This window comes from Phyllopteryx taeniolatus, chromosome 7 (assembly GCF_024500385.1).
Source record: "Phyllopteryx taeniolatus isolate TA_2022b chromosome 7, UOR_Ptae_1.2, whole genome shotgun sequence".
In the NCBI taxonomy this organism is placed as follows: domain Eukaryota; kingdom Metazoa; phylum Chordata; class Actinopteri; order Syngnathiformes; family Syngnathidae; genus Phyllopteryx; species Phyllopteryx taeniolatus.
The window spans coordinates 30,727,824-30,754,514 of record NC_084508.1 but is presented as its reverse complement, the minus strand read 5'-3'; the positions used below and the strand labels follow the sequence as shown (position 1 = coordinate 30,754,514).

At 41.4% G+C, this 26,691-nt stretch overlaps 1 protein-coding gene across 13 annotated transcripts in view; it reads left to right on the top strand.

Moving 5' to 3' along the window:
* adcy1a (adenylate cyclase 1a) overlaps positions 1 to 25,633 on the top strand; it is a 118,380-nt gene extending 92,747 nt beyond the window's left edge. For 3 of the 13 annotated variants that reach the window (XR_009789348.1, XR_009789352.1, XR_009789351.1), the window contains one exon: positions 4,845 to 4,977. Coding sequence is in view for 5 of the 13 variants with exons in the window: in XM_061779203.1 (XP_061635187.1) it covers positions 4,845 to 4,991; positions 6,537 to 6,635; positions 7,014 to 7,128; positions 17,902 to 18,026; positions 21,560 to 21,883 (810 nt within the window). In the remaining 8 variants the exon portion in view is untranslated. The other 10 variants (XM_061779203.1, XM_061779205.1, XR_009789349.1 and 7 more) reach the window with 8 other exon arrangements.
* Positions 25,634 to 26,691: the final 1,058 nt, after the last annotated feature.

Here is a 26,691-nt window from a genome sequence, read left to right as displayed (position 1 = left end):
GCTTGGCGAAGCTGCTTAAGTGTAGCAGTGAACCACGGCTTATTGTTGTTGAATGTGCAAAATGATTTTGTTGGTACACAGACCTCTTCACAGAAACTGATATAGGATGTGACAGTGTCCGTATATTCATCCAGGCTGCCAGCTGAATTTTCAAAGACACTCCAGTCTGTGCAGTCTAAACAGCTTTGAAGTTCCATCTTGGCTTCATTTGTCCACGTTTTGACTGTTTTCACTGTAGGCTTCGCGCATTTAAGTTCTTGCCTGTACGTCGGTATTAAGTGAATTAAGCAGTGATCAGACGAGCCCAAGGCTGCACGAGGTATAGCACGGTATGCGTTTTTTACCGTAGTGTAGCAGTGGTCTAAAGTATTATTTTCCCTGGTAGGACAGTCGATGTGCTGCTTGTATTTAGGGAGTTCGTGGTTGAGTTTAGCTTTGTTAAAGTCCCCGAGAATAATGAGGGGTGAGTCGGGGTGTTTTTTTTTCAATTTCGTTGACTTGATCGGCGAGCGTTAGCAATGCGGCGTTCGTGTTAGCTTGAGGCGGGATGTAGGCTGCAGTCAGGATGAATGATGTGAACTCACGTGGCGAGTAGAATGGTTTACAGTTTAAGAATAGCGACTCCAAATGCGGGCTGCAGTGCGTGCTGAGCACCGTGACGTCCGTACACCATTTTTCGTTGATATAGAGGCATATCCCGCCGCCCTTTGTTTTCCCCGATGATTCCATGTCGCGGTCCGCTCGATGAATGTGGAAACCGGGAAGCATAACGGCGTCATCAGGTACAGCGTCGCAGAGCCAGGTCTCCGTGAAGCACATGGCCGCGGAACGTCCGAAGTCTTTACTGGTCTTTAACAGAAGATGAAGCTCGTCCATTTTATTGGGTAGGGAGCGTACATTCGCGAGGTGGATCGACGGGAACGCCAATCTGTGTCCTCTCTTGCGGAGTTTCACCTGAATGCCGGCTCGCTTCCCTCTGTGGCGCCGCTTCCGTCTCCATGCGCCGAAAACCGCGGACTCCGCTCCGGTGAGTAACTCTGGGAAAAAACTGAGCGGATATTCGAAAGTTGGTGACAGAAAGTCCGGAGTAGACTCCTTGATGGTTAGCAGGTCTCCCCTTGTGTAAGTGAGTCGTGTAAGGTCTCCAAAGACGGACGAAAAACACAAAAACAAAGACAATACTAGAGAGCGCGTTACCGAGGCGACCACACTGGTAGGCGCCATCTTGAAGAATCCTCCTCTCGAACACCAACTGCCATCATGTCTTCCCTCACGACATCTTTGGTCTTCCTCTAGCTCTCTTGCCTGGCAGGTCCATCCTCATCATCCTTCTACCAATATACTCACTATTTCTCCTCTGGATGTGTCCAAACCATTGAAGTCTGCTCTCTCTAACTTTGTCTCCAAAACATCGAACCTTGGCTGTCCCTCTGATGAGCTCATTTCTAATTTTATCCAACCTGGTCACTCCAAGAGCGAACCTCAACATCTTCATTTCCGCCACCTCCAGCTCTGCTTCCTGTTGTCTCTTCAGTGCCATTGTCTCTAATCCATACATCATGGCTGGCCTCACCACTGTTTTATAAACTTTGCCCTTCATCCTAGCAGAGACTCTTCTGTCACATAACACACCTGACACCTTCCTCCACCCGTTCCAACCTGCTTGTACCCGTTTCTTCACTTCCTGACTACACTCACCATTGCTTTGGACGGTTGACCCCAAGTATTTAAAGTCCTCTACCCTTGCTATCTCTTCTCCCTGTAGCCTCATTCTTCCCCCACCACCCCTCTCATTCATGCACATATATTCTGTTTTACTTTGGCTAATCTTCATTCCTCTTCTTTCCAGTGCATGCCTCCATCTTCCTAACTGTTCCTCCAGCTGGTCCCTGCTTTCACTGCAGATCACAATGTCATCTGCAAACATCCTGGTCCACGGGGATTCCAGTCTAACCTCATCTGTCAGCCTATCCATCACCACTGCAAAAAGGAAGGGGCTCAGGGCTGATCCCTGATGCAGTCCCACGTCCAACTTAAATTCTTCTGTCACACCTACAGAACACCTCACCGCTGTTCTGCTGCCCTCGTACATGTCCTGTATTATTCTAACATACTTCTCTGCCACTCCAGACTTCCGCATGCAGTACCACAGTTCCTCTCTGGGTACTCTGCCATAGGCTTTCTCTAGATCTACAAAGACACAATGTAGCTCCTTCTGATCTTCTCTGTACTTTTCCATCAACATCCTCAAGGCAAATAATGCATCTGTGGTACTCTTTCTAGGCATGAAACCATACTGTTGCTCGCAAATACTCACTTCTGTCCTGAGTCTAGCCTCCACTACTCTTTCCCATAACTTCATTGTGTGGCTCATCAACTTTATTCCTCTATAGTTGCCACAACTCTGCACATCACCTTTGTTCTTAAAAATGGGCACCAGTACACTTTTCCTCCATTCCTCAGGCATCTTCTCACGCACTAGAATTCTATTGAACAAGCTGGTCAAAAACTCCACAGCCATTTCTCCTAGATGCTTCCATACCTCCACAGGAATGTCATCAGGACCAACTGCCTTTCCATTTTTCATTCTCTTTAATGCCTTTCTAACTTCCCCCTTACTAATCAGTGCCACTTCCTGGTCCACCACACTTGCCTCTTCTACTCTCCCTTCTCTATCATTTTCCTCATTCATCAACTCCTATTCTTTCCATCTAGCTAGCACACTGCTGGCACCAGTCAACATATTTCCATCTCTATCCTTAATCACCCTAACATGCTGCACATCCTTCCCATCTCTATCCCTCTGTCTGGCCAGCCTGTATAGATCCTTTCTCCTTCTTTAGTGTCCAACCTGCCATACATGTCATCATATGCCTCTTGTTTTGCCTTTGCCACCTCTACCTTTGCCCTGTGTCGCATCTCAATGTATTCCTTTCGCCTCTCCTCGGTCCTCTCAGTGTCCCACTTCTTCTTAGCTAACCTTTTTCCTTGTATGATTTCCTGTACTGTGAGGTTCCACCACCAAGTCTCCTTCTCTCCTTTCCTGCCAGAAGATACACCAAGTACTCTCCTGCCTGCTTCTCTGATCACCTTGGCTGCAGTGGTCCAGTCTTCTGGAAGCTCCTCCCGTCCACCGAGAGCCTGTATCACCTCTTCCCGAAAAGCTGCACAACACTCGTCCTGTCTCAGCTTCCACCACATGGTTCTCTTCTCTGCCTTTGTCTTCCTAATTTTCCTCCCCACCACCAGAGTCATCTTACACACCACCATCCTATGCTGTCTAGCCACACTCTCCCCTACCACTACCTTACAGTTGGTAACCTCCTTCAGATTACATCGTCTGCGCAAAATGTAATCCACCTGTGTGCTTCTACCGCCGCTCTTGTAGGTCACCCAATGTTCGTGCCTCTTCTGGAAAAAAGTGTTCACTACAGCCATTTGCATCCTTGTTGCAAAGTCTACCACCATCTGTCCCTCCAAGTTCCTTTCCTGGATGCCGTACTTACCCATCACTTCTTCATCACCCCTATTACCTTCACCAACATGTCCATTACAATCTACACCAATTACGACTCTCTCTCTGTCTGGGATGCTCAGAACTACATCATCTAGCTCCTTCCAGAATTTCTCTTTCACCTCTAGGTCACATCCTACCTGTGGGGCATAGCCACTAATCACATTACACATAACACCCTCAATTTCAAATTTCAGCCTCATTACTCGATCTGATACTCTTTTCACCTCCAAGACATTCTTAGCCAACTCTTCTTTTAAAATAACCCCGACTCCATTTCTCTTCCCATCTACACCATGGTAAAATAATTTAAACCCTGCCCCTAAACTTCTAGCCTTACTGCCTTTCCACCTGGTCTCCTGGACACACAATATATCAACCTTTCTCCTAATCATCATGTCAACCAACTCCCGAGATTTTCCTGTCATAGTCCCAACATTCAAAGTCCCCATATTCAGTTCTAGGCTCTGTGTTTTCCTCTTCTCTTTCTGCCGAAGAACCCGCTTTCCACCTCTTCTTCTTCTTCTTTGACTTCGACCCACAGTAGCTGAATTTTCCAATGGGGCCCTGCAGGTTGACGGCGCCGGTGGCGGACGTTGTTAACCCGGGCCACGACCGATCCGGTATGGAATTCTTTGGATGAACGCTCATATTTGTTTGGCAAGGTTTTAAGCCGGATGCCCTTCCTGGCGCAACCCTCTGCATTTATCCGGGCTTGGGACCGGCCTACAGTTTGCACTGACTTGTGCCCCCCATAGGGCTGCATTAGAACATCCACTACCATGAAGTGCTTTTATGCCTAGTCTTTTATTTTCAGTGAGCGCTTGATGTTTTACCATTTTGAAAAGGAATGAAGAATTTCAAACTGAATTCTCATGAGACTTAGCTTCTCCTTTTTCTGTTCAGCAATGCATGTAACCAGCACTTTAATCAAGAAATAATAATGTACTTTACTTTTTTTAGTTTTTCATATAAAACTGTACATTTAAAAATTCATGAATAGGAATAATAATTATAATTTAGCATTTCAATATCAATTCGGTTAAAGAGCTTTGACATACTACTGGTGTATTGGAAATTACCAATGCAGTTAATTTAGGACAGCTCTGGCATTAACCTAACAGGGTGGTAGTCTAATAAATTTGTTAACCGCAGTAAATTATGTCTGACTGTCACAAAATTAAAATGTAATGTTTTCACGCACCAAATGTGTAAAATTGCAAGATGATTTGGGCATTGGTCTTGCTTGTTTGTTTGTTTTTTGCCTATGTTAAATGTCTGACCATAACACAAGCACAAAAATAACTCTCCTAATCCTTGTCCCCATCAGGACTTGTACTATCAGTCCTATGCTCAGGTTGGAGTGCTCTTTGCTTCAATTGCCAACTTCAATGACTTCTACATCGAGTTGGATGGAAATAACATGGGCGTTGAGTGTCTGAGGCTGCTCAATGAGATCATTGCTGACTTTGATGAGGTGAAAGCCTTAACTTACCTTTAATTTATGTCGTTAATCAAATTCAGAGTTGCAAAGAAACCATTTTCAATGAATTACTTTTATGGGATACATTTTATTCCTTAAAACTGTCTTTAGATGGAAGTTTCTGTGTCACAGCATCTCATAAACAATGGTTGAATTGATAATTAACAAAATACGTTTGTGCTTGCGTGCGTGCATATGAACTGTATGTACAGTATGTTGACCTGTTTTGTCTGCCGCTGCTTGTCGCAGACAAACTTCTTGTTCACAGTAAAATATTTTGCACATACCTATCTCGAGTCAGGCGGCCACGGTGGATGACTGGTTAGCACATCTGCCTCACAGTTCTGAGGACTGGGGTACACATTCGGCCTACCTGTGTGGAGTTTGCGTGTGCTTCCCATGCCTGCGTTGGTTTTCTCCGTGTACTCCGGTTTCTTCCCACATTCCAAAAACAGGCATGATAGGTTAATTAAAGAATTGTGCGTAGGTGTGAATGTGAGTGTGAATGGTTGTTTGTCTATCTGTGCCCTGTGAATGGCTGGCAACCAGTTCACGGTGTACCCCACCTCCCGCCCGCAGTTAGCTGGGTTAGGCGCCAGCACACCCGCGACCCTATTGAGGATAAGCGGTTCAGAGAATGGATGGATATCTCGAGTCACTGTCAATCTTCATAAAAAACTACAGTAAACCATGGTCATGCTCTACCTCCTTAAAAATTGGTCGCACCAGTGCTACTAGTGCAAAAGTTAGTGTAGAGCCCTGATAGATGTGGCCATATCAAATGCTTAAAATTATGTGTATATTTGCAGTGATATCACTTTACCCCAATAACAAAAAATTGAGGAGCATATAGGTAAGGTAAAATGACAGGTATAATAGCTCTAAACCAGAGTACCCGGAGAAAACCCACACAGGCACCGAGAGAACATGCAAACTCCACACAGGCAAGGCTGGGTGTGAATCCGGGTCCTCAGAACTGTGAGGTCGATGTGCTAACCAGTCGTCCACCGTGCCACCCAGATGAGTCTTCACTTCCATCATCCATCCATCCATCCATCCATTTTCTTTACCGCTTATCACCAGGGTCGCAGGCTGCTGGAACCTATCCCAGCTCTCTTCGGCCGGGAGGCGGGGTACACCCTGAACCGGTCGCCAGCCAGGGCACATAGAAACAAACAACCATTCACACTCACATTCACACCTACTGGCAATTTAAAGTCTTCAATCAACCTACCACGCATGTTTTTGGGATGTGGGAGGAAACCGGAGTGCCCAGAGAAAACCCACCCAGGCATGGGGAGAACATACAAACTCCACACAGGCGGGGCCGGGATTTGAACCCCGGTCCCCAGAACTGTGAGGCAGATGTGCTAACCAGTCGTCTACCGTGCCGACCACTTGCATCATATTGTTGTAGTTTAAAACCATTTTGGTGGTTGAAAATATAAAAAATGAAATCGTTAATTGTTAATTTTAATAAGAAAGAGTTATATTTTGTATTAGAATGCTGCCAATTATTCCCCCTGTCTCTCTTTCTAGCTGATGGATAAAGAGTGCTACCGGGATATTGAGAAAATCAAGACTATTGGCAGTACATACATGGCTGCGGTGGGGCTCGTTCCTACAGCTGGCTTAAAGGTGAACATTATGAATCTATGCTTTACTAATGAAATGTCATAAAAGTCTATTCAGGGCATTCTATTCTTTTTTGTCGATATTTATTTATTTTATTTATACGTTTCACGCCACAAATCCACTGTTGGGGATTACTGGGCTCTGTAACATCAGTTCCTTCTGCATTCATGAAGTTCCGCAGAGCTGACAAACCAAAATTGGTCTTTTTGAAAAAAAACACAAACCTGTAGATATTAATATTGATCTCCAAAACAGCAAAATCATGCTGGTTTTGAATGGCCAAATCCTTCGTTAGCATGCATGTAATGTTTGTGTATTATGTGTGGGGTTTTTGGGGTGATCTTGTGTGTGTTTCATATCTGTGCATATCATGTTTTACAGGCAAAGAATTCCATCACTTCACATCTATGCACAGTAGCAGATTTTGCTATTGAGATGTTTGACGTCCTGGATGCAATTAACTACCAGTCTTATAATGATTTTGTCCTTAGAGTAGGTGAGTGAAACACACATTAAAACACTCTGAACTATTGCACTGGACACTATTGACACTAATTACCAGTAGGTCTGCTCGGAAATGCATCAGAGAGAGCGCGTTCCGTCCAGGAAACTCGTCATAGTAAGACCTGTGGTTCTGGGTTCCATTGTGCTGAGTATCCTGTGGGGAGCCTGCGACAGGAGCCCTTGTTCAGTCACAGCATAGTACGGTGTACACAGTGCCATCCTGTTTCCAGACTGTACGGCTCCATGTAGAGAGACCTTGTTATGTGTGAACCAATTTTGCAGAAACACATTTTTGTTTGTTTGCTGTTTTTGTTTTTCGCAAATGACTGGATTTCCTGAACATGCCGAAAAACACATTCAATAATTGCCAAAGTAAAAATGAGGCTGAAGCCAACTCGACCAAAATTAGATCCAGAGATCCAGAAGCTAGCAGGAAGTAGAGGTTTTCTTTTGTTGGTCCTTTACTTTGAAACCTGAAATGTATTGTATGCTGCAATGTGAAAGTGCAGCGTGCACACAGGAAGATGATAAGCATCTTGTTAGTGCCAATCGCATTTGTAGAACACTAATGCCATGCTACAGGCATAAAGTTGGACCGTGAGTCTCTGGTTTGAATCCAGCTTGCAATGTGTCTTGTATTTCCATTTTTAACGGAATCATATTTGACACACAGGACGCCTTGTCTTGTCAATGTTTGTCGATCGAATTTATTCAATGATTTAAATACAAATCCCAACTCCAATGAAGTTGGGACATTGTGTAAATAAAAATAGAATACCATGATATGCAAATCCTGTTCATCTTACTGTAATTATTATACATATTAACATACATATATATCCTAAATATAAACCGCACCCACTTAATTTTTCCTCCCATTTTATTTTGTGCATCTATAAGCCACAGGTGTACACTGAAACATGAAATATTTACACGTGCTCGTGTTAATTTACAAATTTAACAATAAACAGTGCCTATAACAGTTCTGAGGTGCGGGGTTCAATCCCCGTCCCCGCCTGTGTGGAGTTTGCATGTTCTCCCCGTGCCTGCGTGGGTTATCTCCGGGCACTCCGGTTTCCTCCCCCATCCCAAAAACATGCATGAATTGGAGACTCTAAATTGCCCGTAGGCATGACTGTGAGTGCGAATGGTTGTTTGTTTCTATGTGCCCTGTGATTGGCTGGCAACCAGTTCAGGGTGTACCCCGCCTCCTGCCCGATGACAGCTGGGATAGGCTCCAGCACGCCCGCGACCCTAGTGAGGAGAAGCGGCTCAGAAAATGGATGGATGGACAGTGCTTATAACCCGGCATACAGTAACCAAATTGAACAAAAGACAGTGCCAGTAACACGGCATATTTATTGAGCGCAATCTTCACCCTCTTCCTCCTGCGAACTGAAACCGCTGAAGTCATCTTCTTCAGTGTCGCAGTTGAACAGACTCAGAATTGCTTCATCCAACATTTTCCCAGGCTCGCTTTCATTGTCACTTTCGTCTTGAAACAAATTCGCCTCTGAGCTTGTGTCGTCTTCCTCAACACACAGCAGTCCAGGCTTTCGAAACTCATTGGTGATAGTGGATGTCTTGACACTGCTCTAACGCTGTCAGGGTCCACTGGCAGACTTGAGCAAAAGTTGCTCTGCGCAGTCAGACAGTTTTTTTGTGAATGGTTTCTCACAGCTCATCATCTAAGCCTCCCACTCAACATGGAGTGCCACTTTAAATACATGATTTACACTGATGTCGAATGGCTGTAAATACTTTGTTGTGCCCCTGGGAATCACAGCTGGAATCTTACATGGCTGCTTTCATTGAATTACTTATATGGACCCTCATCCTATCCAAAAGGAGCAATGCCTTGTTTTGCTGAAAGAATCACTTGCCGTAGCACTCTCTCAGCCTTTCTTTCATTAGGCTTTCCGCTATCCCCACTCTCTTGTTGATTTTCATGACGATTCCTTTGCCTGAGTCATTCATTGTCATCCGTTTAAAAAAATCACCATTGGTGGAAGCTTTTGTCCCAATGCCTTGCAGCTCAGAACACAAGTGAAGTGGGTTCTTTTATGGCCAGTTGTTTTCAGTGTAACAGACGATTTGCGTGTCCGTTGACAGTCCGAGTGAGAGGTAGGTCAAATGTCAAAGGTACCTAATCCATATTTATGATGTTGTGTGGGCCAATGGAATACTCAGCTATCTTCGTCTGAGTGAATTTGCAGAAATATTCAAATGTTTTCCTTGTAGTCGGGAAGTAGTTGCCGACACAAAATCGTCCATGCCCTGATGGATAGACCTTTTTATCGCATAAATCACAGCGGATAACGCATAAATCACAGCGGTCCACCTATAAAATCTTCAATCTTCTTCTTGGTGGCGATTGTTTTGCCTTTCAGTCAAATATGCATAGTGGAAACTCCTCGGCCCTCTGCTCTCTGTGTGTTGACCCAGTCTTTGAAATTGTTTTCTAGTTTGAGCCACCTGCTTTTTTGTCCTCTGAAAGCTTTTGTCATCTTTTTGCACTTCGTCAGTTCTTCACGCTCCGTCTTATCATCGATTTATTAATCCCAAAGTTCCATGTAGCAGCTCTAGTTCCTATCATGATAGCCAGTACAATCGCCTTCAACTTGAAAGCCACTTTCGTGTGCATTTTCGTTGTGTACATCATGATGAGGGTGAGTACATAATGCACAAATGGCTGACTGAATGATTATGTGAGTGCATTTGATTTAATGTGAACTATTTCATTGGGGCGGCACGGTGGTCAACTGATTAGCACATCTGGTATGTTAATTGAACACTGTCAATTGCCCGTAGGTGTGAATGTGAGTGCAAATGGTTGTTTGTTTATATGTGCTGTGTGATTGGCTAGCAACCAGTTCGGTATGTACCCCGCCTCTCGCCCAAAGTCAGCTGGGATAGGCTCCAGCACGCCCACGACCCTTGTGAGGATAAGTGGTATGGAAAATGAATGAATGAATGAATTTCATTGGTCCACCGTGAGTTGACAATGTTCAAACTGATAAACATTGTTTTTTTTGTTTTCTTTTTTGTTTTTTGCAAATATTCACGTACCGTAATTAATCATGTATAATGCGCACCCATGTATTTTTTTAATGCATTTTTACAATGCATGATTTTGCTTCTACCCATATGATTAAAACATCAAGTATTTATCTGTATTTTGTTAGTTTTGTCAAAGAATTATTCTGAAGTGAAGCACTTTATTTGAACACGTAATACTTAATTTTATTTACTTGCTCTTATTTTGAAATTTACAGCCCTAGTTTTATTTAATAAATGGCAAAACATACAGTTGTGCTGAGAATTTGTAAGACGGGTACAATTATTTAAAGAAAACATGAAGGGCCAGGCGAAACACATTTAATTTTATTTTAATGGCATTCATATTAAACTGTCAAGCATTTCAGAAAAGCATTATCATATCAAACAAAACATAACCAAACAGAAATTAATGATGGATGTTGTTCAGTCATCAGTCGTATTTAAAAAACCAATATTTCACAAATTCTGCCAGGGTATGTAAACTTACGAGCACAACTGTACATATATGCAGTCATGCTACACCTTTTTCATAAACTCTTGGTCAGTGGTTCCCAAACATTTTTTTGCAGCCCCCCCCCCCCCCCTTTTGGAGATGAAATTATTTTCAGCTCCCCACACACACACAGTTTTTCAATAAATACGCATACGCTTAGCTTGCAAATATTATTCCTTGGGAATCAACAAAAACATGAACAACAAACAACTCCAATAATCACTGCAGTGGTCACTTTTACAGTTGAAAAATTACACTGGTGAGTTTACCAAGCCACCAAGAATAAACAAAAACCTAAAAAAAAAATTCTGCAAAAATTTGACGTCTTGAATTCCTGCAGTCATTTCAGTGGCTGGTGTGGGCTTGCTTTGTGCTGCAGATTTTTTCTAATTGTGGACACAACTGTGAGACAGCCACCTGAAGTTCATTTTCAATGTCCAGCCTTGACCTGTATTTGGTCTTGATTGAGGCAACTGCACAAGTAGGATGTTGCGATCCAGTCATATTTTGCAGGATCCTGCTCTGGGAAGTATCTCCGGAAATGTTTTTTCAGAGAAGAGATATGATTTTTGATGCATGTGGTCACTGTGTTTTGCAGCTTGTTGTCACTGATGAAGGATTTCAGGTTCTCAAAGGAATCTATATTCCCATCTTTCACTCACTGCTCCCACATCTCTAGTTTTCTAGTAAATGATGTGATTGTATCTGCCAGGTGTGGAAGGTGTGTGTTGGTACCCTGGATCTGCATATTTAGTTCATTGAGTTTTTGAAAGATGTCACTGAGGTATGTGAGTTTCATGACAAAGTTGTTGTCTCCAAACTTGTGGGTAAGAGGGTAATGACCCTCCTCCTCCAAGAATACTCGGATCTCATCCCGCAGTTCAAACACCCGGGATAAAAGTTGCTGTGGAACAAAACTGCTTTGTGATCAGAGCCCATTTCTTCACAAAGTGTGACAAAAAGTCCTTTTTCAGGTATGTATCTGCAATTTTAAACACCTCGTCCGCAGTTGCTCTGTTGGTTACACGTTTGCAAAAAATCTAATCCTCATTCAGGTCATCATTAGCAATAAATCAGAATCGTCTTCATCTTTCTGACATATGTTATCAGCAAACAATCTTTGTTACTGTCAGTCGCTTCATCCATCTGCAGAGCAAAACGTGCATCTCGTATTTTGTCGTTAAACTGCTCCTCTATGTCTTTTGACATCATGAATGCACCTCGCAATAGTGTTGTCTGACAGAGGAAATGCCTATAACTTACTTGTTGTAACTTCATCGATCATGGTGGAAACCATATCAATAGCAGAAGTATTAACTCCTCAGCGATGGTGTGAGGCTTTTTACACCTAGCAACTCTGCATGCCACTTTGAAGGAGGCAAGTTGGGCGTTTGATGACACTGATGCTGCTTTAGTAAAGAAACTCTGTTGTGCACGACAGTCACTTTTTCAGTTTTTTTCTGAAGAAATCAGTGGGTTTATCTTTGTGTTCAAGATGTGAAGTCCCCAAATGACGTCTCAACTTGTTGGACTTCATGCTGTCAGCGGCCAGTATTTTGAGACACAATACACACTGTGGTCTCTCCTCATTACCCATTGTTGTTCAGATGAAGATAGGCGTCAGCATATTTTCGCGTCTTTGCTTTGGTGGGCTTACTTGTTGATTTGTCATCTGCTTTGTGTTTAATGGGTAGTCCTCTCACAAACTTTTCCATGCTGGTGGTGAAAATTTGTTCCTGTATTGTTTAAATTTTTTGTAACAGCCTTCTTTTGGTGGTGTTTTTAAGATGGTCAGTAGTAAAATTAGGTCTATCTTCTGGGTGTAACTTAATAATGAAAAGTGTTCATGGTAGCCCCCCCCCCCCCCCCCCCCCCCACCCCACCCCCCTGTCATAACGCCATGCTCCCTCTCAGTTTGAAAATCACTGCTCTAGGTGGCGGTGGTATATTGGAATGAATGTGTACAGCTTTTTCATAACCTCTAGTTGGCGGCATACATTTATAAAATGGGAAAGTTTTTTTCATTTCTATGTATAATGCGCACCATTGACTTTTTACATTTTTTGGGGGGAAAAATTTTGTATTATACACAAGAAATGACGGTGTTTGGAATTTTATGCCTGCAACACATTACAAAAAGCTGTGACGGGACATATTTACCCCTGTGTTACATCTCTTTACCTTATAACAGCACTCAATAACTGTTTGCGAACTGAGGACTAATTGTTGCAGCTTTGTAAGTGGAATTATTTCCCGTTGCCTGATTTACAACTTCAGTTGGTCAACAGTCTAGGGTCTCCATTGTCGTAGTTTTGCACTTCATAATGCTCCACACATTTTCAATAGGAGACAGGTCGGGACTGCTGGCAGGTCAGTATAGTACTCGTACTCTTTTACTACAAATACCTGTTGTTGTTAACATGTGCATAATGTGGCTTGGAATTGCCTTGCTGAAATAAGCAGGGATGTCCCTGAAAAAGACATTGTTTGGATGACAGCATACAGTATGTTGCTCCAAATTCTGCATGTTCCTTTCAGCATTAATGCTGCCTTCACAGATGTGCAAGTTACCCATGCCATGCCCTTTAAGACACTCCTCATACCATCAGAGATGCTGGCTTTTGAACTTTGCGCTGATAACAATCTAGATCAATCTAAATCATTTTCCTTGTTGGCGCAGAGGACACAATGTCAATTTCCAAAAACAATTTGAAATGTGGACTCGTCAGACCACAGCACACTTTTCCGCTTTGCATCAGTCATATTCAGATGAGTTCGCGCCCCGGGAAGCCGGCGGCATTTCTGGGTGCTGTTGTTCTATTGCTTTTGCTTTGCATGGTAGCGTTTTAACTTGCTTTTGTAGATGTAGCGACGAACTGTGTGAACTGATAATGGTTTGCTGAAGTGTTCCTGGGCAATATCCTATATAGCAATATCCTTTACACAAGGATGGCAGTATTTAATGCAGTGCCTTCTGAGGGATTGAAGGTCACGGGCATTCAATGTTGGTTTTTGGCCTTGCTGCTTATGTGCAGAGATTTCACCAGATTTTCTGAATCTTTTAATATTAAGGACCGTAAATTATGAAATCCATGAATTCCTTGCACTTGTACGTTGAGAATCATTGTTGTTAAAACAGTTGGACTATTTGCTCACGTGGTTGTTCACAAAGTGGTCAACTCGCAAGGATGGGGATCCTTGCTCGTGAACATTTGGGGGTGCTCTTTCTGTACCCAATCATGACACTCACCTTCTTTCAATTAACCCGTTCACCTGTGGATTGTTCCAAACCACCGTGACAAAAATTTTAAAAATTAATCCAATGAAATAAACACTATATTCTTTAAGAAAAACAGAACAAAAAGCTGCGGAAGATGGAAAATTGTTGTTCGTCACGCCTCGTTGGGAGAATATGACCGTCTCTCTCCCCGCCTTGGGTCAGGGATCCGCTCGCAAGTTCAGAAAACTCACGTTTGACTGGGAGCGTATCTAGTTGCTCAGCAGCAACTGTTCTGGAGGCTTAGCAGTGGCGATCCACAGTGGCTAGGGAGCCGGGTCTCCATCCCCAAGGCCCGCGGTTACCGAGCCGTGTGCCCAAACAAAGAAAGAGGAGGGGTGGACGGAGGCCGCCCCGTAGCCGGGGAGCTAATAGCAAGACGAGTGAAGAACCAAGAACGGGTTAAGTAGAAGAAGCACTGAGGACCAGGCAAGACCACACCCATCAGCTTGAACCTAGTCTACAATTTTGACCCATAGAATGGGTTTAAAAATCTATATTAATATAAAATACCCCCAACTTTGTACTCTTTACTCACAGGTCAAGCATATAGAGTGACTGTTTAAACTTTAGTCTTGAGAAATCAGCTGCTTATGGTTCAAATCACATTTCATGCTGGTTGGAGTCAAATCAAGACAAACAGTTCTCAAAATCTCGCAGCTGCGCTTGTAAAGTTGACCCACTGACACAGACATCATGGCATACATTTGGAATAATTCGGCAGAGTTCGTAAAATATCAAAACAGAAATTTTCCTTTGGTTAAACATCAAATGAGAGTCCCCGGTTCGGCTTTGCAGTTCCTCTCAATGCCAGCGGGTGTCGCCTTGTCCCAGCAATTGTTCCTATTCAAAGACAGATGGTCTGGTGAAAACATCTGGGGGAGTTTGATGCTTGGGAGTTTAGATTTCTAGGGGAGATGTTAATTAGTTTATTGTCCACTAGGCGTCTTCATGTGGTAGTCTCACGTGGGGACTCACTGTGTCACCTCAGGTTGCGGGGAGCATGTCCGCTACACACATATCGTTTGCGTTATCACAACGTGAGGGTGAGTAGTGGGTAGGCAAAGATGGTAAAGCATGATGCTAATTGCTAAGCTATCGTGTCATGAAGTTGAAAAACACCAAAATAAGTGATTGGGTGATACAGTACACTTGTCATAAAGGTCTGGCTGGAACCGCGTTATAGCAGAGAGTAACCAAGTTTGACCAACAAAATAACAAGCCAATTAATTCATGTCTGGAGATATAAATGTAAAATAATTCACGGCCTCACAAGACGCCCTCTGAACCGGAAATGAATTAATACGCCACTGGAGACATCATTTGAGAACGGGGTCAGGTTAAAGGTATATTATTAATGATAATAAATATTTGTAATGTAAGATAAGATAACCTTTATTAATCCCATAATGGGGAAATTTCCATCATATCAGCAGCAATAGTGGATATAGGAAATATAAATATATAATATCAATAGCATGAAAGAGAAGCCATCTATACAAGTAAATTCACAAATTTAGAAATCTAAACTATTGTCCATGCATAAACTATGCAATTCAATCTATCAGCAAATTATTTTTTTGTTTGCAAAATAGAGTGCTGAGTTTTAATTGACTTTTGAGATCTGATTAATCTGATTTAATAGACTTGCTTTCTTTTTTTTTTAAACCAAGGTTGAAAACAGAATTGGTAAAGTCGAATTAATCCATAGACTCAGATAGTTTTGACAATGGCACGTTGAAATCTCATATACTTTGATTCAGGCTGCAACTCCATGACAAGGTTGATTCAATCCATCCATCCATCCATCCATCCATTTTCTGAGCCGCTTTTCCTCACGAGGGTCGCGGGCGTGCTGGAGCCTATCCCAGCTATCATCAGGCAGCTGGCGGGGTACACCCTGAACTGGTTGCCAGCCAATCGCAGGGCACATACAAACAAACAACCATCCGCCCTCACATTCACACCTAGGGGCAATTTAGAGTCTTCAATTCATGCATGTTTTTGGGATGTGGGAGGAAACCGGAATGCCCGGAGAAAACCCACGCAGGCACGGGGAGAATATGCAAACTCCACACAGGCGGGGCTGACGCTCTAACCAGTCGGCCACCGTGTTGATGCAATAAAAACATTAAAAAAACAAATATTGAAGCCATAATTTATTAACGATTACGATTATAGAGTAATGATTTTGTTGTGCAATTGAACAGTATGCAGAATTATTTTGATCCTATTACATAATATACTCCAATAACTGTACCGTAGTAATGTTCTTGACAAAATTTGAAAACATGGAAATTCACACAAATTTTGACAAATTGTTCTGGAAGAGACTTTCTGCCAGCTCTGACATTATGTCTTTGTACTGTCTTTGCTCTCTTCAGCAGTTAGCACCTTCATACTTCAGGAGAGTCCGCTTGTGATATACAGTCGATCAACACCTTTGTAATAAAGTGTGACTTGTTTTTTGAACTGAAAATCTACTTTTAGAACATAGAGTACGCGGGGGAGGTTTATTATTTAATTTCTTGCTGATTTTCTCAGTTTACTCACTTAAAATAACTGTCTCACTCACTCTTTGCCCATGAACAGCTGAATGATTTCGAGAAGATTAAGGTAAGACTGGAAATTAGTTCTTTAGCATTGAGGGGCCCATGGATCCCACATACTTGACAATGACCCCAAACATAAGGCCAAGGCAACAAAGGAGTGTGTAATGGAGAGATCTTATTCATGCAAATTAATTTTAAACATTTACCTGTAATTTCTCATGTATAATGCGCATTCTTGCCCCCCAAAAATTGTCAAACGTCAATAGTGCGCATTATACATAGGTATAGAGGCAAATGGAAAAAACACATTTCACATTTATACATGTATGCCGCCATCTAGAGGTTATGAAAAAGATGTACACTTTCATTGCAAAATGACACCACCATCTAGTGGTTATAAAAAAAGTGTAGCCTACACTTTCATTCCAATATGAAAGGGGTACGTATGACTGCATATATGTACAGTTGTGCTCATAAGTTTACATACCCTGGCAGAATTTGTGAAATATTATTATTTTTTAAAATATGACTGATGACTAAACAACCATCATTAATTTCTTTATGGTTATGTTTTGTTTAAGGATAATGCTTTTCTGCAATGCTTGACTGTTTAATTTGAATCCCATTAAAATTAAATGTGTTTTCCCTCGTCCTTCATATTTTCTTTAAAGAATTGTACCCATCTTACGAATTCTGCCTGGGTAATCAAACATATGACCACAACTGTGTGTTTTCTAATTTACGAAATAAAAGTAGCGCTATGAATTTCAAAATAAGAGCTAGTAAATAAAAAAAGGTATTACGTCTTCCAATAAAGTGCTTAACTTAAGAATAATTCTTTGAAAAAAAACTAACAAAATACAGATAATACTTCATGTTTTGATCATATGGGTAGAAGCAAAATTATGCATTGTAAAAATGCATTATACATAGGTAGAAGCATTTTCCAGAATTTTGAGATCAACTTTGGGGGTGCGTATTATACATGGGTGCGGATTATGCATGAGAAATTGCGATATATTAATGTGACCTTTCTGAAGTTTTTGGGTGATATTATCTCTCTCTCTTAAAACATACCTACCATAAAACATCAGAGCCCGGTAATTATTTATAAGTGGGTAAATTTACAAAATCAGCAGAGAATCAAATAATTATTTGACTCACTTTGATGCCTTTCTAAAATTCAATTGCGACCAAGCCCCAAAAAATTTGAGGGGTGATGTGTAAAATCTGAAATACAACTACTTCTTACTAATTTTTTTGTAGAACACATTAGAACAATTTGATTAGTAAATGTATTTTCATTCTAATGTGGTCTACTGTAAAAATTAACTTACAGAGGGAAATTCATTACACATTGTTGTTTTTTTTGTTTGTGCTCAGGAATCAATGTGGGTCCAGTGGTGGCAGGAGTCATTGGGGCCAGAAGGCCTCAGTATGATATCTGGGGAAACACAGTGAATGTAGCAAGCCGAATGGACAGTACTGGAGTACAAGGGAAAATACAGGTACATACTGCACACAGTCCCTATATCATAACAACTCTCTTCCTGTCCTACACCTTCATTCTAAGTAGTGTGACTATTTCAGAAAATGCATTGCATTTTATAATTTTGGTAAATGGAGTATTCCCCACTGCGATTGGCTGGCAACCAGTTCATGGTGTACCCCGCCTCCTGCCCGTTGATACGATTGGCTGGCAACCAGTTCAGGGTGTACCCCGCCTCCTGCCCGTTGATAGCTGGGATAGACTCCAGCACTCCCGCGACCCTAGTGAGGAAAAGCGGCTCAGAAAATGGATGGATGGATGGAGTATTCCCCACTAGAGTAACACATCTGCTTTGAAGACAGAGGTTCTCAAGGAAGGGACTCTCTGCTTGGACCTTTTTGTGTGGAATTTGCATGTTCTCTCCATGCTTGTGTGGCTATTCTCCAGGTACTCTGGTTTCCTCACATATTCCAAATAAATTCATTTTAAGTAATTGAAGACTCTAAATTATGCATAGGTGTGAGTGTGAATTGTTAATTCTACAAAATGTAATTACATTATTATTCATGAATGCTCTGTGATTGACTGGCGACCAGTCAAGGACTCTCGCTTACCTGCGACCCTGAAAAGGATAAAGGTGAAAAAAAGAATAGATGGGTGTCTGGATGTCTAAAAGTGCATGTCCAAAGAACACGCACTTAAACACCTGGGACTCTCTGAGGAAAATCATCTTTATGCACATTTCAGCACAGTTAATCAAATAAGGGGGTTAAAGTTTGCATGTTTTTTCCATGCTTGTGTGGCTGTTCTCCAGGTTTTTTTTCACAGATTCCAAATATATGCATTTGTTTTCAATAAACATGACTTTCTTATGCTGTTATTCAACAAATTCAACCTATAAAATGTCTTGAAATTCTGTTGTGCATAATAATTTGAAACAGTCCATGTTTTTTTTCTTATTTTTGAAAAAAAAAAAAAAACTTCATTGGGAGGTCGTTGGGAGATTTGTTTAAAAAACATTCAAATAATACTCTATCAGCTGATGACTTGAAAATAGTAGTTATTTTCATCGACTGTTTAGGAAAATCAGATTTAAAAAAATAGCATTCGTATAATAATTTGGAATGTAGTGTAAGATTCCACATAGTGGGCACTCACAGATTGTGCATGCTCTTGGCAAAAGTGGTGGCAATTGCCGTATTTAAAAGAAGTTTGTGCACTTTACGTTGCTCTAACGCACTGGTGTTAAACTGTTGGCCCGGGGGCCTGATCCGGCCCGCCATGTCATTTTATGTGGTCCGCGAGAGTGTGCATCAACTTTGTGTTTCTTGCTAAAATACCAAATTCCAAATTGTCTCCACTTTTAAAAATATTGAGATATTACAAGCATTTTTTGTTATCACCCCCACTTTTAAAATAAAAGTTTTTACTGGCTTTTGATTTCAAAAGTAATTATCCATTAATTTGTGTATATGTAATAATATGAGGCAATCATACATTCGTATGGGTTTGCAGCCAGGCCCTCCAAGTGGAAATGCGATGTGGCCTGTGACAAAAATGAGTTTGACACCCCTGCTCTAAAGGCTTTCACCATGGAAAATTTGGGAGAGCACCACAAGCGCAAAAGGAAGATTTAAGTGATGGAATTAGAAGACAAGACGAAATGGTAACAGGAAAGAAATCTATCACTCTGACTTTTGGGGAAAGCCAGCAGTGCATAAAAGCCATGTTTTGTTTTGATTTAACTCACCCAAGTCCGTGTGAATTGGATGTGCAGTATATGCGCATCCTGCGTAGTATTACATTTCAAATTTGGCACAGCACACCAGAAAAACTGCCCTGAGAGAGGACAGCACCAGTTGTCACAGTGCGCTGAATGACCCAGACTCAAGGAAATGCAGAGTTGAAAGGAGTTTAGTCAGGAGATATGGCATGATTCGTTCTTGTGACTGGCTCCAATTCAGCCATCATACAGTATATTTCAGAGGCTCAAAAACTGCAATGCTCAATGGATGATATTTTGCGATATATTTTGCTATACTATCGCACAAACTGAAAAGTTCTTTCCGCCGCCTCTCATTTTGTCTGCACTTCGCTAGCACTGCTTTGCATGTGGGTTTGCGCCTGCCTTTCAAATGCAGTATTTAAACACACAACATCAGCCATCGTAAATTGTGCCAGCTTTGATAAATCACATTGCATTTTCTAAATTCATCTACAATGTATGTGCATAGCGCTGGCGTCAGGCAGAAACCTCATGTCTCCAAAACCATCAAGTTACCAAGTTTGTTGAGCCATAACATTGCATCATCAAAGAGAGCGAGCCACTTTTAACACTTTCTTGGTCAATAATTTGTAAAAAGGTTTCGGCCCGATGCTAGCGATATACTCCTCCCAGAACGCGCAAAATGAACGGCACAGCAATTTGGCAAGTTTGGCAGGCACAATCCTGGGTGCAACCAGTTAGTAAATTAGCTTCCACACATGAGCATGAGTGCATGAGCAATCAAATCTGAGCCCATTTTTGCATGCAAAAAATCTTTAACGTAAATTAGGCCCAGAGTGTTATTCTAACAGTTTGAAATTCTGTATATAATGATTTGTTTACATACAATCTTTCAGTGGGTCTTCTGCAATAATTTGATTTACTTGGAGTGTCATCTAAAAGTGCTGACTGTCAAATTAGTCAGCATAAGATTTAAATCTGTTGACCTCTCAGCCAGATATTATATTCTCACCTGTCCATCGATCCATTTTTTTTTTTTTTAATCCCGCTTGTCCTCATTGGGGTTGCAGGAGACCTGGAGCCTATTTCGGCTGATTTAGGGGGAGAGGTGGTGTGCACGCAACACTCTAGACTGGTCGTATAATAAAAGGATGGATGTTATCCATGAATTTTCAAATTCCCTGTTCTACAAAACCCAAGCAGCCATCATTTGAACCTGGGACCTTGACTGTGAGGCAGACGCGCTAAGCACTAATGCCAGTGTGCTGGTCATCCTTGATGGCCTCTGAGACAAATAGGTGGTGGTATAAAAAATTTGTGCCCTGCGATTGGCTGGCAACCAGTTCAGGGTGTACCCCGCCTCCTGCCCGAAGATAGCTCGGATAGGCTCCAGCACGCCCGCGACCCGTGTGAGGAGAAGCGGTTCAGAATATGGATGGATGGATGGATGGATTAAAAAATGTGTGGCACTACTGAAAATGTTTCATTTTTGTGAGTGACCCATTCAACAAAAAGTCTGTTCTAGTCAAGGTTTCTTCATTGACATTTTTCCTCAAGTTTGCCTTGGCTCCGTAGCTATACTGCTTGCTTATTTGGTGTTGACTTGGTTTTCTTTAACGTGAGGATTGTGGTTCTAGACAAGCTTCAAATTCAAAGTAACTTGAGATAACTTGTTGTGAATTGCAATTTAGGAAAGTAACTTAACTTGACTCATTCAATCAGATTTCTTGCATAACCTCTTTAATCATATCTATCAGATCCACCATGTAAAGGCTTTGAAAGACAACATAAAAAAAAATCAGCATTATTCTGTATTTCTTTTTCAGGTGACAGAAGATGTCTATCGTGTCATCGCAAACCACTATAAATTTGTTTGTCGGGGACAAGTCAGTGTAAAGGGCAAAGGCCAGATGCTCACTTACTTCCTGGAAGAGCGGAGGCAAAGCTGCAGTCTATCTCACCCCCTTCAGCAGCCCCGCAATTCGGAGCAGCGCTTAAGCGCCTTCGGCCAAGGGAATGTGTGCACCAGGTTGAGCCCAGCCCCTATAGTGACCACCTATGCTACAGTGAGGACCCCATGCATGGCTAAACCAACGACTTCCACCAGCACCACTAGGTACCTGCCATCTGTCCCCACGGCACTCATTTAGTTAAAAAAAAGAAAGAGAGAAAAACTGATGGCAGAGCCAAGAAAGCACAAAGAAGCAGAGAAGGGTGTTGTCCCTCTCCTGTCGGTAGGGCACAGTGTGACTGATTGATAGCTGTCCAATGGGTAGCCTGGATTTAGCCCTCGACTGCATCCAGGACTGATCATATGTGTCCTCGACTGGACTCTCCCACCACATCCGAGCCCTGTTTGTTGTTTGACGCCAAGGGCGTCATGAACAGGATACAGGATGCTTTGGTCTCTCTGCTCTGTAGTCAAAAGCCAAGGATGTGTCCAGGATTTCAGAGCAAACTCCTAGTTGTAGCCACAACTATAATAAACAAAATCAGCCAAACAACATGCACAGTTAATAGTGTAGCACGCAAGAGTCTTTGCAAGAAATGGAAAATTCCTTTAACTACATTAGCCGACCCCTTTTTTCACAGTATCCAACCAAATCAGTGTTATTGCCTTATTAACGAGTTTTTAGAATGAGTTTACTGCTACTTTATGTTGACTTTTAAAGATGTTATTGATCTTACACAGCAGATTAATTTATTACTGGGGCATTGCTGACATATTTATTTAAAAGTAATTGTGTAATTATCCTATAAACTTGCTAAAATGCAACAAGGCATGGCCTTTAATCATTGTTGCGTCAGTGTACGCTTGAGGCCTCATCATCATACACCTCTGATGGCAAGTGAGGTCGACTTAATTTTTGGACGGAGCTGCTCAGATAAGTGCATGAACCCACTGCTGCAATCCAGTCATGTTGCCGTTTGTTTGCCTGTAATGCTTGACTTCCAGATTCTTCCTTGTCAAAGTGTAGCAATAAAACAATTTGTGTCCTATCACAGCATAATAACCTTTGCATGCTATAGCCTGCTGTACCTTCATTCGATCTGATAGTTGATTTAGCTATTAGAATGTGCATAGTTAACCACGCAAATCTGTATATCTGTGGAGTTGAAGCATGACTTAGAAAGCCTATTTTCTGCATCATGTGAGTGTAACTCATTCCAAATGGAATTATAACAAAAAGGAGAAAAAAAATCTGTGTACCGTATTTTCACAACCATAAGGCGCACTGTAATAAAAGCCGCAGTCTCAGTTACGGGGTCTATTTCTGTATTTAACACATACATAAGGTGCACCGTATTATTGGGCGGAAGCATGGTAAAACATAGGCTAACTTAAAACATACAGTAGCATGCATGCACGTTAAAACAATGTTTTTAAAAAGGCAGCGGGAGCAAAACTGAGTTTGGTTGTACTTTATTGCATCCACAATCCATTCACAAATTGTGGCGTAACTCGCCCAGCGCTGCCTCCAAGCCTTAGTAAATCTGTGTTCGCCATCTGTCATCCATCACGCCCACGCCGCTCGCAACTTCACTTTGAGCGCCCTGTTTACACCGATGTCCAGCAGTTGGAGTTCCTTCGTCAAGCCTCCTGGAATGATGGCAAGCTTCGAGTTATCCCGGCTGTTCTTTGCTCATTAATCCATTGCTCGAGTTGGTCGTCCAACTCGGGCCACCTCGCCTTGTTTCCGCGTTTTGTTTTTCAACTCAGCTTCGTCTTCTTGCCTTGGCGAAGCTCGTTTTCCTGCTTCCTCCACTTGCAATGGAGGAAGCAGGAATGGATTAATTGATCTTGAATTCTCTCGCGGCTGCTCGATTCCCATGTTCCTCCGGGTATCTGATAGCTTGCAGTTTTAACTGTGCTTCGTAAGCGTGTCTCGTCGTAGGTGCCATTTTCGGGGGTCCTTAGCCAAACCGATGCACATACCGGAACTATATACCTACTGCGTGTCTTTTGCCTCCTCTGTCACGCACACCCTTCCCCCTTTACGTCCGCATGCTGTCCTCAGTCACGTCCGCCTTTCCTCTATATAAGCAGCGTGTCAACAGGAAATGCTCCCAGTCAGTCAAGCGGAGCGCTCATCAAAGTCACACAACAACATTTACAGATTTTGGAACTCGGTGCACACATAAGGCGCGTGCCGCATTATAAGGCGCCCCGTCCATTTTGGAGAAAATTTAAGACATTTAAGTGCGCCTTATGGTCGTGAAAATACGGTATTTGTTTATTGAGTACTATTTTTATTGTTAAAATATTCTAATAGTCTACTATTTTTACAACCTAAAATCTGCTTTCATATGTCAACTAAAACTGCTGTTTATGAGGAGTCACAAAAACCTGTATGTATTCGTCATGAGTAAAAATTCAGATTATTTTGTGGAATAGCATGCTACACATTGTAACAATTAACTCTCCTCCGATGGAGCATGTACTACTTGGAAGCCGCTGGCTATCACATGCATGCAATGATGGAACCTGAACACAACTCAAGCAGCAGACACATTGGTTTTATATAGTATGCACGTGCTATACTGGTAGCAATGCTCTTGAATGTAAGGTACTTTCTTGACCTGTGTCTTCAAAAGCTCGGTGTACAAACCTCTTGACAATATTTCAGGATAGTTGGACATTAATGGCCATATTCTCACATTTGTGCATGTCTTTTTTTTATTTTTTTTTTTTAATTACACACCTGGCCCATAACGACAACTGACACACCGTGCGTAAGCGCCGAATGTGTGCGCAAATGCCAATGAGGCATGACTCATTGAACTCTGAGGCTGGCTGTAATTGCAGGAAGATGGAGTTTATATGAGACTTGTGGATGCCATAGAAATCCATTTGGAAAATAATGGACACTTTAAATTTGAAATGACCTTCTGTAGCCTTCCGTTGCCTTTGAGATGTGTGCGCCGCTCATCTAACAGGCTACTTTAAAGGCCCATGTTTTTCTTTATTCTGTATGAAGTACATGGAATACAAATAATGTAATCAGAATACTGTGCTTATGACTGAACGCATGTTTGGAGGTCATTCAATTAAAAAAGTGGGTGTACCTGCTGCTCTATACATCAGCAGTTTCCAAACCAGTGGCGTGGCTAGGCCTATATTAGGGGGGCTTCAGTTCAGTTGTTTATGGCAAAGGTTTATTGTCCTAGCACCCCCGAAACCGATCTCCAGCCCCTCTACAAAAATATTGGTCTCCAGCTGCGTGCCTTTTATGACTTCTCTGGCGCACACGGAAGAATATGACCATTAAGTCTGGGGGTTCCTCTCACCTTCTCCTGCTATTGTTGACGATCAATTGGTTTCAAATGTGCCAACCTATTTTCATAAACATATCAAACTTTTTGTGTTAAGCTGTAGCAAAACGAATGTGTGACTGGAGTAACTGTGCATTTTCTTTGTTGAATGCCTGAATTTCTATTCTTTCAGCTGTTACTGAGCAATGTTTTTGTATTGTCTCAAACAGGAAAAAATGTTGGTACGGACACATTACCTGAGTGAAATGATGTTGTACTACTTGTGGTATTGAAATTCTTTGACTGACTATATTATAGCTCAAATGCTTGCTTTATGTTTCTAAAAATGGATAGAAATGATGACTTTTATACAATAATTTAGAGTTGATGGGGGTTGTTATGTACAATATGTCCCTGTAAATTGGTTATTTTCATACTTGATGCAATTGTATGTAGGTATTTCTCGCTATTGTACATTGTAGTTTTTTTTTCAGAACTATATTATTATTTCTTCTTTTGTTTAAAATGTATTTATTGAGATGTTTTACGTGAATGGAAAGACAATACAGTATTTTGTACAAGTGTTTGCACTCAAATGATGTTGACCTATTGTTAATATTAAAATAAAGCAAGAGGGGATTGTGTCACCGGGGGAACTCTACTTTCTCTACCAAACATAAACTACAAAGTTGTATGACAAAGGATAAAAAGAGTAGCTGAATTACAGAGCAACACTCAGTGTCAGTAAGATTCCAGCAGTGTTTTTCAGAAGTAACGTCATTCTTCTACCATTACAAAACATGACCACTGAGAGTGTAAACATAGACTAAAATTAGCATTTTTATCTTAAGCAGTTCCACACAAGTGCATTTCACCAGTTTAATTTGTGGGTGTGTTGAACAAGCAAATTACAATTGTCAGGAACTGCTTGATGTAAAAATATGAAGTAAAGTCCGGCTATTTTTTTTGTGTTTATAGTACATAACCCCTCTATTAGTATTACATCTTCCATTTTTTTTATGTTTGGTGTCTGGCTGCAGAAGCATACTGAATATTGGAAAACCTTGGAGCTCCCTCATTACTTCTAATATTCTTCTTCTTTCAACATTCTAATACCAGAGGCAGCAATATCTACTGTAAAAAGGGAGTTGCATGGATGAAAATAAACACAAATTAATTGCAGTACATTCATTAAGATATTGTACAGTTCTCCATTGTATAGTTGAATGTATTCGACAGTATACAAGGGGGTGCAAAATTAGGTATATAATGTAAGAGTATCATTGTTTTATTATTTACCTTGTTTATTAATTTCATGGCAGGTAATTTAATAAATGACCAAGAAAAATGTTTGATTAGCCTCTTTTCTTGATTGCTGGTTAAATTGACTTCCATATTTATCTAAAAGGAAATTTTAAAAAATAACAATTTAAACAATGCAATAATAACTGTATAACTTAGAAATGTACAGGTATACTTATTATTGCACCCTTTTATATATGTACTGTATGTGTAAGTACATCTGTTACTGATGTGTTTGAATTTTTGTATGTCAAGGAAATGTGGAACATTTTTAATCCCCACAAGTGCTCATCTACCTTTCGTGTTAAGACCCAAATAGACAGTCGGGAATTAGCATACATAAAACCTAACACAAAACACACTGAGGTACACACATCTAAACAAAATTGTAGTTTTATAATTA